Source organism: Tamandua tetradactyla, chromosome 10, assembly GCF_023851605.1.
Source record: "Tamandua tetradactyla isolate mTamTet1 chromosome 10, mTamTet1.pri, whole genome shotgun sequence".
NCBI classification, from domain to species: Eukaryota; Metazoa; Chordata; class Mammalia; order Pilosa; family Myrmecophagidae; genus Tamandua; species Tamandua tetradactyla.
Window position 1 is genome coordinate 51,360,849 of NC_135336.1, and position 12,067 is coordinate 51,372,915.

Consider the following 12,067-nt stretch of genomic DNA (forward strand, 5'->3'; position numbering starts at 1 on the left):
CAGAAAAGTGCCTATTCATATCCTCTGTCCATTTCATAACTGTGTATTTTTGTTCTTTTGTTGGTGAGCTGTGTAATTTCTTCATGTACACAGGATATCCAGCCTTTATCCAATATGTGGTTTCCAAATATTTTCTCCCATTCAGTTGGCTGCCTCTTTACCTTTTTAACAAAGTCCTTTGAGGCACAGAAACTCTTGATCTTAAGGAGTTTCCATTTTCTATTTTTTCTTTCACAGCTTGTACTTTAGGTGTAAAGTTTAAGAAGCTACCTCCATTACTAGATCTTGAAGAGGTTTCCCTATATTTTTTTTCAAGAAGTTTTATGGTACTGGCTCTTATATGTAGGTCTTTAATCCATTTTGAATTAAATTTTGTGTAGGGTAGAAGCTAGGGTTCCTTTTTCATTCTTTTGACTGCTGATATCTAGTTTTCCCATGTCCATTTATTGAAAAGACTATTCTGTCCCAGTTCAGTGGATTTGGAGGCCTTGTTGAAGTTCAAATGTCCAAAAATTTGATGGGCAATCTCTGCACTTTTGATTCTATTCCATTGCTCAATCCTTCTATCTTTGTGCCAGTACTGGGCTTTAAAGTAAGTTTTTAGTCAGGAAGTCATAGACTTCCCACTTCACTCTTTTTTTTTAATAGGATTTATTTAGCTATTCGGGGTCACTTTCCCTTCCACACAAATATGATAACCAGCTTTTCTAAGTCTTCAAAGTAGGTCGTTGTGATTTTTTTTGGTATTACATTAAACCTGTAGATCAGTTTGAGTAGAATTGACATCCTGACGACAATCACCTTCCTATCCATGAACATGGAATGTGTTTATATCCGTTTAGGTCAATTTTATTTTTTTCAGCAATTTTTTGTTGTTGTTATTTTCTGTGTATAAGTCCTTGACATCCATGTTTAGACTTATTCCTAGATACCTAATTTTTCTGGTTGTTACTTTGAGTGGAATTTTTTTTCCTTAGTTATCACCTCAGATATGTATTCTTGTGTATAGAAACATTACTGATTTTTGTACATTATCCTTGTATTCCACCACTTTGCTGAATTTGTTTATTTGCTCAAGTACCTTTGCTGTAGATATCTCAGGGTTTTCTAAGTAAAGGATCATTTCATCTGCAAATAGTGAAAGTTTACTTCTTCCTTTCCTATTTGGATGCCTTTTCTTTCTATCTCCTGCCTTATCATTCCAGCTAGGACTTCTAATATGATGTTGAATAATAGTGGTGATAATGGGCATCCTTGTCTTGTTCCTGATCTTAAGGGAAATGCTTTCAATTTCTCACCATTAAGTGTGATGCTGGCTCTGGGTTTTTCATAGATGCCCTTTATGATATTCAGAAAGTTTCTTTCGATTCCTAAATATTCAGTTGCCTGAAGGCCTGGTAATACAAACACTTGGTATATACCCTGAAGAGTTGAGGGCGGTGACCCGAACAGACATTTACACATTGATGCTCATAGCAGCACAATTCATAATTGCCAAGAGATGGAAACAATCCAGGTGCCCACCAATAGATGAGTGGGTGAACAAAACATGGTATATTCATATAAAGGAATATAATACAGCAGTTAGGCAAAATGATGTTCTGAAACATATGACAACATGGATGAATCTTGAAGACATAATGCTGAGTGAAATAAGTTTAGACACAAAAGGACAGATACTATATAATTTTGTTATTATGACTCTGATAAAGCCTCCAGTGTTTTGAAGCAGTGTTTTGGACTCTGATAAAGCCTCCAGTGTTTTGGAACAGTGTTTTGGAGATGAGAGAATCTTAGCTCATAACAAAGTCTGGGACCTGTTCTGTAGCTGCTTGTTGAAGTGTGCTTTGAAAATTATTGCTTTTTTCTTTCTTTGCTTTATTTATGTATATCTTACAACTAAAAAATGGTAAAAAAAGATAATAATAATATACAGGCAGCTATAGTAACAATAGATAAAATAAATTCCTGAAATAAAAAATTTGAATATATTTAGTAACATAGGTCACAACTATAGCAACGTTGATATTTGTAATAACATTCTGTTTGATATTTTGAGAATGTGCAGAGTTTTGGTAGTTAATCAAAGAGTATTTAAACTAGTGCTTAATATTTAGAATCTAAGGAACTCTGATATATATATTTGTAGACTTTTTCCTTCCTTACTTTAATTTTAAATTGCTTTATGAAACATTGTTCTTACAGACTTTATAGTGATTATTTAGAAATTTATATAAATATGCCTATGGTAAGCTATCTAAGATATACATTTAGGTGGTTAAGATTTTCATATGTTAATTGTAAAAACATTTGTGTCTTCATGTTTTTCTGAAATCAGGAAAGTATTTACTAACAGGTCATTACTATAGCAACATAGATATTTGTAATATGTTTCGACTTGAACTTTTTTTTTTTGAAGAGAAAGGAATCAAAGAGGGAGGGTAGGATAGAATGGTAATTGTGAAGTGGTAAATGCTACACTGAGCACATGCACTTGCTGCGTGGAAGACAGGACTTAACAGGAATCAAGTCCCGCATCTCTCTGTCTCTCCATTCATTTGTAGAGGAGGCAGAGTTTAGGGAAAGTTCTGGTTTGTGTGGCTAGCTAATTTGCATACCAGAATGCAATGCAGATATATGAGAATTATTACCAGTATTATCTATCTGAATAACTATTATTTGAATAACTTTCTTGTCAGAAGATTTGTATCCAATGTGAACATGTTTGGGATAATTCTTTACAAGGTAGGTGCAAAGGCACCACCACAACAAGTGATCTGCCAGTATCTGGGAAGATGAGCAAGGCCATCACTCTCATGGTCAAGTTTCTCTTAAAACCGTGTAAGTCTTTCGCCTTTTACTAAAGATTTCCGTGAAGAAAAATAACAGTGAGTTGTGAAACAATTTTTTGAGGTCTTGTTTTGAGAAGACTGAGTTAAAGAGATTTAAAAATAGAATTAACTTGCAAGTTAGTCAAGTTTCTCATCAAGAAACATGTTGTAGATAAAAAATTATCTTCAGTAGTCTTCTTTCATTATAATTCTAATTTTGGCTTGGGGACTAGAAGAGCGAGTTGGAAAGAAATTTGGTTAATTGCGGACAAAATGATTCGCCCAAATAGGTATCAGCTGGCTCATAATCTTAATAGAGATCCTCCTAACAGTGGTTCAGCGCTGGGCTCTCTTATTTTGCAGTTTGCTGCTGGGTCTGTAGCGCGTGGGGCCGTGACCTACGCCAAGAGCGCACGTAAGGCAGAATGCGAAGGACCGGCCGCGCTTCTGAGCCTCCGGGAACTGGATAACATCTCAATAAATGTTTTGGGTTCTGCATCACGCTGCCTTCAGCCGTGGCTCCACGCATGCAAGAACTACCGGCAGTTGCTGGCTCACAAAATGAGCGAAATGCTCATTTGCATACCCGTAGGGCTAGCGCTGTCAGTACTCTGTTTCCGTTTAAAAGGTCAGGTTTCCTTGGGTTAAAGTACATCTTTTCCAAAAATTTCTTTAACAGATTTCCCTGAAGGAGTGGCTACAGCCTAGGAACAAATAGAAGCCCTTACTCTTCGGAGAGTTGCAGTTAATTGAGGAAAGAGTGACAAGAACAGTTAACCATGGTCTGGTTTGCCTTCAAATAGTATAAATTTTCGCCTAAAGATTTTTGTGGATGAAAACCTTCATTGAGTTACTTAACAATTTTAAGTTGTTGTGTTTTTTTTTTTAAATAAGGCTACTTTATATTGTTTCAAAGTAGAAAAAGGCATTTAAAAAAAAATCTTCACTTATCTTTGCTGTCCATTCTCTCACTCTCCACCCTTTACTCAAAACATCATGCACTTTCTACTTTTAAAGATCAAGAAGCAGGCGTGAGGCCTGGACTGCCTCAGTTTCTCTCCCTATCAGGACTTGCTGGCTCTGATCTCCTCCTCTACTACAGTCCCTTCTCCTCACTAATGTTTGTGGAACTTCCTTCTTACTGCTAAGCTGTGTGCACATTTAAATTCACAAGACAAAGTTAGTGTCGGTAAGGATCTGGTGTTAATGCTTTGGTCGTTCCCCGAACGGGATTTTGCAAATACTTTTCCACTCACTGATCGAATCACTCTGGGATTAATCGGGGCATCACTGGACAAACCAACAAAATCTCATGACCTACCCACGGTTCCATGTACTTATGTTGTTCAACCAACTACCTACATAAGTTAAATCAGGACATGCATAGTCAAAATATAAATTTTGTACCAAATAAACATTTTTTGATTTAGTCTCATACATAAGTTGAAATTTTAAGAACATTTTGAGAACATTCACAGTTAAGGTCTAATATTTAGAATTCGAGACACTTTGTTATCTGAATTCGTAGATTTGTTTTCCTTATTACCTTAATTTAAAATTGTTTTATGAAGCTTATTATGCAAACATTGGTTTACAATGAGCATTTGGATACTTTATTTAAATATGCCTATGGTTAAGCTAGCTAAGATATGCACTTTCCGTGGTTCTAAGTGTATTATCTGTTTTTTCAAATAAAAATATTTTAAGAAGATACATGTCACCATTAATCTCAAATGCCTTAATCTAATAAGGAAATTGGGCATGGATCTATAAAGAAAATTAATGTAGATTATCCTAGATTGCTTTGGATACATAAAACAAACTGGATGGCTTGAAAAAAAGGAGATAAGTGTGGTCTGGAGTATTTAGTTAAAATTTTGCTAAGTGGCATTATATGCAAACTATGCCTCAAATAATTTATAGAAATAATTTTGATATTTGGTCAAAAACAAGGGAGTAGCATGGTCGGAATCAGTACGTACAGAAAGAAGTGTGGAACTTTGGGGAGAGGGAGGAAGAAGAGGAGCACTGAGTGATGAGTGAGAAAGCTGGAAAGGCTATTGGTGAAGGTGGGAAATGAAGATACAGAGAACTTTAAATGGCACCCTATAGAATTTGAATTTATCTTAAAGGGGCCAAAGTTTAGAGTTTCTCTGGAAGCAGAATATTGTTTATGTCAATATTGGGAAATTATGGCCAGTGAACTCCAGTAACGTTAAACAGATCTAGAAATGATCAAAAGAATGTGAGCTTAAATAGTACTCAAATAATATATTTTACATCTGTAAAATATCATAATTTATACACCATTTTTAGCATATGGTGGCCATAAACCTAATATTTAGAACATTGAGGAGACCTTTAAAGCAAGATATATGTAAAATAAATGGATACAAATTGTTTTTGCAAGTATTCTCAGAGAATTTGTTCTGCACAGGCAAGAAAAAGTTCTACAGTGAGTTGATAAAAATTTGAGTTGATATATGCAAATTATTTATTAAATAAATATGTGTATATTTATTTCTCAATTTCCATGACAAGTTCCATTAATGGTGAACAATCCCCACCTTCATTCTTAGTACTCTTTATGTACTTCCTAAGATATATAAATTAACATATCTAGTCTACACAATTTTCAAACATAATTCCAATGAGATAGTAAATGAAAAATGTTTTTTTAGTGGAAAAGTACATACACAGGACAGTTGCTTTTTAAGTATACAGATAAGGATATTCAAAACAAAAACTAACAAGGAAATTATTTGGAAATACTGAATCAAATATAGTTTGTACACCATCCTTGCATATATTAACCCAGCAAAGCTTTACTATTGTAGGACTCTCTTTGCAATTATCAAAATACTTCTATATATCCTGACCTCAGAGCTTGAGGTCATAGAGCTGAAGTTTAGGCAAATAATTTCCTCTAGAAGTATGTGTGCCTGTATTTGAAAGACAATAGAGGATGACTGAAGAAGCCTCTCTGCCTGTTGCACAAAGGGAATTTATAGGAAAATAAGACCCACTCCAAATTAGAATCTTCTTTCTTCATAATTCTTATCTCAACAGAAAAGGTGGAGATGACCGAAGTTAACCACTCAATGACAACAGAATTTATCCTCACGGGATTTACGGATCGACCAGAGCTGAAGTCCCTTCTGTTTGTGATATTCTTTGCGATGTATCTGATCACTATGGTGGGGAATCTTGGTTTGGTGTCATTGATTTATATGGAGCGTCGTCTTCACACACCAATGTACATCTTTCTGGGCAACCTCGCTCTGATGGATGCCTGCTGTTCTTGTGCTATTACACCCAAGATGTTAGGGAACTTCTTTTCAGAAGACAAGATGATTTCCCTTTATGAATGCATGGCACAATTTTATTTTCTCTGTCTTGCTGAAACTACAGATTGCTTTCTTCTGGCAGCTATGGCTTATGACCGGTATGTGGCAATATGCAGCCCATTACAGTACCACACCAAGATGTCAAAGAAACTCTGCATTCAGATGCTCACAGGGGCCTACATAGCTGGAAACTTGCATTCCATGATTCAGGTAGGGCTACTATTTAGGTTAACATTCTGTGGTTCTCATCAAATCAATCACTTTTTTTGTGATATTTTTCCATTATGCAGTCTTTCCTGTGTTGACCCCTATATCAATGAACTAATGGTACTTATCTTTGCAGGGTCAATTCAAATCTTTACTATTACCATAATTGTAATCACTTATCTCTGCATCCTTTACACTATTTTCAAAATGAAATCCAAACAAGGAAGAGGCAAAGCTTTATCGACTTGTGCATCCCACTTTCTCTCTGTTTCAATATTCTATGGTTCTCTTCTTTTTGTGTATGGTCAACCAAGTTCAGTTAAAGAAGAAGATAAAGATATAGTTGTTGCTATTTTCTATACTCTAGTAGTTCCTTTACTGAACCCTTTTATTTATAGTCTGAGAAATAAGGAAGTAATAAATATTTTGAAAAGAATTATGAAAAGTAAACCTCATAACATTCTGAAACCAATATGACCCTTGTAACAAACTGATTTAATATGATAAAAATGTTTGTCAAAGTCAGGGAGATGAGGAGAAAACAGAAAATGATCATTTTAATATAAAATTAGTACTCAGCAAAATATAATTATGTATAAGTCAAATAATGTACAAATGGATATATAAGTTCAAAATAGAGGTTTTCCAATGACGTATTTCAAAATCAAAGCTAATAGAGTCCATCAGAATGAGAGAGTAATTACTAATGAGATCACAGATTGTGACAGAAAGTAATTAGTTACCGTGTTCAACGAACTCAACAAATACTAACAATAGAAGGCAGTATACATGTTTAATATTGTTTACAGATATATGGAATCCCTAATTTTACAAAGTCAGACACATTCTAAGTCTTAAATATTAATCACTTATTAACTAAAACATCTATCAAACGTACACTGAATTGTTGAATTTTAATCTGTTTTATTTATGCTCTAGTGACTATGTTTGAATATGGATTCATGTGCAATGTGTATTCTCAAATTAGTAATACTTTCATCTTTAGTCTTAGATATTTATATTCTCAATCTCTCTGAAAAAGAAGAACTTTGCAAAGAACACTTCAAGATCTGTTGTTAAAAATCATGCTACTTACATTGAAATCCTCATGGATACGAACATTTCACGTAGCTTGATTCATTGTCCATGATGTATGCCAGTGAAATTCTCGAATATACCACTCAATTAAATGGTTTGTTGCTTTGATGTCATTACTTCTTTTGCTTATCATTAAGAGTACAGGTAACCTATACAGCTTCAATGTGAAATCTTGTTATATTTATTTCAACAGTAGAAATAGTGATGTTGTGCAAACATCTGAACAAAATATTTTTATTGATCACATAAAAATACAAATTAAAAGAAAAATTACTAAGTATTTTTTTTTACTTTTGAAATGCACCCATGTCTTTAGTCATAGTTTTTAATTCTTTAAGTATCATTTGTTATCAAGAAGCTATACTTATGCATTACTAAAAATTAGAAAATAAAACAAAAATATAAATCACGTATTCCCCATCATACAGAAATTGGCCATCAACAATTTGGTGTATTTCCTTTCTGATTGTTTCCACTACACATTTAAGCAAATGTGTAATTTTTTAAGTTAGATCATAGTGTACAAACTGTTTTTGAAACTTGCCTTTTTTGTCAAAGAATCCCTTTCAGTAACATTCCACTTCATTAATTCCTTGAAAACATTCACACTGGCATACATGTCCCAACATTTTATTTGCAGCTGGTTGTTTCAAACCAAAGGCTGGTCCAGGACCACACACTGTAATGTTGTAATGTGTCTTGTGTGTTTCATAATCTAACAAGTCACATTTTTTTTTATGAAAATTACTCCCCGAGTAAAACAAACCAGATATCCAGTGGCATGCCCCATTTTCCCCATTTGAATGGTTTACTTTAGATTCTTGATCTGCAATGAGGTGATAAAAAATTACATTTGATGGGGGTTGAATTGAGCACTTCTTCTAGCTTCTCCATTCGAGAGGAGGCCAAGGTGGTCAAGCCTGGGGAGCATCCATCCTGGCCCTCATCAGGGAAAAGGTGAAGTTCCTGTGCCACATGTCACTATACGTGGATGCTGAGAATGTGGAGATCTACTGGTTCCAGAGCCAGGCCTTTGATGTGGTCCAGCTGTACCAGGAACAGCAGGACCTGTTTGGCTAGCAGATGGCAGAGTTCCAGAACAGGACCAAACTCATCAAGGATGAGATTGGTGATGACATCATGATCTTGGAACTCCAAAGCATCTGCCCCTCTGATGAGGGCCTGTGTGGATGCCACTTCCTCTCAAGCCACTTCTCTGTTGAAGCTACTTGGCAGGTGGGGGTTGCAGGTGCATGACCAGGCCAAGCCCCAGCACAGAAGAGGAGGTAGGTTAGATTGGATAGAGCGGCATTGCTCAAGAGTAGTATAGAACCACAGAGAAAGGGAACCTGTCCTTAATTTTAAAAAGACAAATTAAAAACTGAAGGTAAGGTATATTAGAAAATGGACAAAATTAATGAACAGGTCATAAAAAATATGGATTTATGAAAAGATTACTTCTACTATTCATGAAAGAAAAGCAGATTAAAGCTACACTGAGTTACAATATATTACCTATAAGATTAGCAAAATTCAAATGTTCAACCATGCACTCTATAGGTGAATCTATAAGGAAGCAGACATTCTCATTTCTTGTTGGTGGAGCTCAAAATTGACAAGCTCCAGTGGGGAGGAATTTGATAATAAGCAATAGGACTACCTAGGCATCTATCTTTCGGCACATTAATCTCACCTCTGGGAATTTACTTTGAAGATACAAGAAACACCTCCAATAAGATGGAAAAAGTACTATGCATCAGTTTTATCTTTGTGACATTACTTGTAATTATAAAATATTAGAAACTAACTAAATGCTCAAGCTTAGGAGCCAAGTGTGGAGTACAATCCAGCTGAAAATATGAGAAGCTCTCCGAACTCATGCAGAGTGATTTCTAGGATATATTTTTAAGAGAAAAAAGCAAGATGCAAAGGAAGTTTTATAGTATGTAAACTTTCGGGTAAGAAAGAAGGAGAAACATTGGAAAAAGAAACATGGAAGTATGAATTAGAAACTAATGAAGTTGGTTACTTAATGGGAGGTAAAATGGGATGGAAAGGAGAGAGAAGGGCATGGGGCGTCCCTGAATATGTATTTTATGAAATACTGACATTTGAATCATATTAACGATTTTGGTCCTGTTTTTCTTGGTTTAAACAACAAGAATCTATTGGCTTCACCTCAAATAATGTCAACTTCCAGTATCCCATTTCCAAATCGGTTCACAGTCACAGTTAAGACTTAAACATGTCTTTATGGAGGACATGCGTGTGCTGGTTTGAAATTGTTATATACCCAAAAAAGCCATGCTCTTTTAATCCAATCTGGTGGGTGCAGGCTTATTGTGGGTGGGATCTTTGGATTAGGCTGTTTCCATGGAGATGTGGTGAATCCATTCAAGGTAGGTCTTAATTGCTTCACTGGAGTCTTAAAGAGTTCACAGAGAGACAGAAAGAGACAGAAGTTTAGAAAGGAGGCCACTGGAACCAGGAGCTGAAAGCAATGACCCCAAGAAAATGGGCCAGCAGACATTACTATGTGCTTTCCCATGTGACAGAGAAACCCCATATGGAGTCAGTCTTTCTTGAGCGAGAGTATCTTCTAGTTGATACCCTAATTTGGACATTTTCATGGTTTTAGAACTGTAAATTTGTAACCTAGCAAATCCCTTTTGCAAAAGCCAATCCATTTCTGGTATATTACATTCTGGTAGCAACCCAGAAGCAAAATAATGATTTAATCTATAACAAGGCGTAAGTGGGGAGTAGGGGCCAGGGAAGTAACCAACAGGGAAAGAAAGGGACAGTCCCTATATGTCTGTATTATCAAAATTCAGTTGTGTTTGGCCATCTTCTACCATGGTTTGAGCAGCAGAGAGAAGGGACATGCAGAAAGAGAAAACTGAAGCAGAGATATAGAGACAGGTGACAGTAAAAACACTGCTCCCTGCGGTCCAGGAGCCACATCCAGGTCCAGGTGGCTGAGTGATGTAGGGAAGTTCTTCTCTCTGCTTAAGCCATGTCAGAAGGTGCCTTTTATTTTTGTATCAGAGCAGTAGCTTATAGAGAGTCATTGAGGGCAGGCACTGTGTGTGTTCTATATCACTTCCACCTAGTAAAAACTTTTTAAATGTTGCCTCTTACCTTTCGATTAGAGAAGTTGTGAGTTTACAAAACAATCATGCATAAAATATAGGTTTGCCATACACAACCTCTCCATCAACACCTTGAATAAATGTGGAACATTTATTACTACTATTAATGATACTATTTTTATATTTGTGCTGTATGTTTAACAGTATCTACTTTTGTTACAGTTGATAATTTTATTAAAATAGCTGCCATCCATTACTTACATTAGCTTATTTTTCCCATATCACACTCTATTATTATCACCTTGTATTGGTATCGTACAATTGTTATTACCCTTGAAAGAACATGCTTATGTATTATCTGCTACAATATGGTTCACTGTGTTGTACAGTTCTATCTTTTAATTTTTATTCTCATAATATATACACCTAAGTTTCTTTATTTGATCACATTCACCTATATAGTTCACTGTTGTTGATTACATTCACAATAATGTTACCATCACCACCACCCATTTCCAAACTTTTACCATCAGCCTAAATAGAAATTCTGTACAAGTTAACAACTGCCCATTCTCTAACCCCAGTCAATCTTCTGGTAACTTACATTCTAGATTCTCTCTATAAGCTTGTTTATTATGATTAGTTCCTACCAGGGAGCTCACAATATTTGTCCTTTTCTTTCTGGCTTATTTCAGTCATCAAGGTTCCTTTATGTTATGGCATGCATCAGAACTTCATTCCTTCTTACAGCTGAATAATATTCTTTCATATGTGTATACCACATTTCATTTGTCCATTCATCAATTTAATGAACACTTGGGTTGCTTCCATCTTTTGAATAATGCTGTACCAGCTTGAAAGAGTTCTGTGTCCCAGAAAGACCATGTTTTAATTCTGATCCAATTCTGTGGGAGTAGTCATTTCTTTTAATCTTGATCCAATACTGTAAGTTGGAAATTTAATTAGTTTATTTCCACAGAGATGTTATACACCCAATTCCCAATTGTGGGTGTGACTTTTGATTAAATAGAGATGTGATTCCAACCATTCCAGGTGGGTCTTGATTAGTTTACTGGAATCATTTAAAAGAGGAAACATTTTGGAGAGAGTCAAAAATGACAGAGCTGACACAGATGCCGACACTTGGAGAGCAGACACATGGATGTTTGGAGATACTTGGAGACCAGCAGACATCACCATGCGTTTTAAACAAAGCAGAACCTAGAGAGAGCCAAGGGAAACCAAAAGATTAAAGCCAGCCCAGAAAAGCAAAGTGAGGAGCCTTGACAGGAACAGAGGCTGAAAGCAATGGAGTCCAGGAGAAAAGGACCGGCAGATGCCAGACACATGACTTCCCAGCTGACAGCTGTTCCAGATCCATTGGCCTTTCTTGAATTGAGGTATTTCTCCCTGGAAGCCTTAGTTTGGACATTTCGTAGGCTTGGGATTGTAAATTGTAACTTATTAAATTCCCTGTCTAAAAGCATTCCAT

The 12,067-nt window shown here is 35.7% G+C and overlaps 1 protein-coding gene and 1 non-coding gene across 2 annotated transcripts; both read left to right on the top strand.

The window, feature by feature from the left end:
- The first annotated feature begins 2,816 nt into the window (after window positions 1-2,816).
- Window positions 2,817-2,932, top strand: LOC143649026 (U5 spliceosomal RNA). Its single transcript, XR_013158904.1, has one exon. It is a non-coding gene; the product is annotated as a U5 spliceosomal RNA (small nuclear RNA).
- Window positions 2,933-5,911: 2,979 nt separating this feature from the next.
- LOC143647921 (olfactory receptor 5K1-like) lies at window positions 5,912-6,862 on the top strand. Its single transcript, XM_077117603.1, has one exon. The coding sequence runs from the start codon at window positions 5,912-5,914 to the stop codon at window positions 6,860-6,862; it is 951 nt and encodes a 316-aa protein (XP_076973718.1).
- The last annotated feature ends 5,205 nt before the right edge of the window (window positions 6,863-12,067 follow it).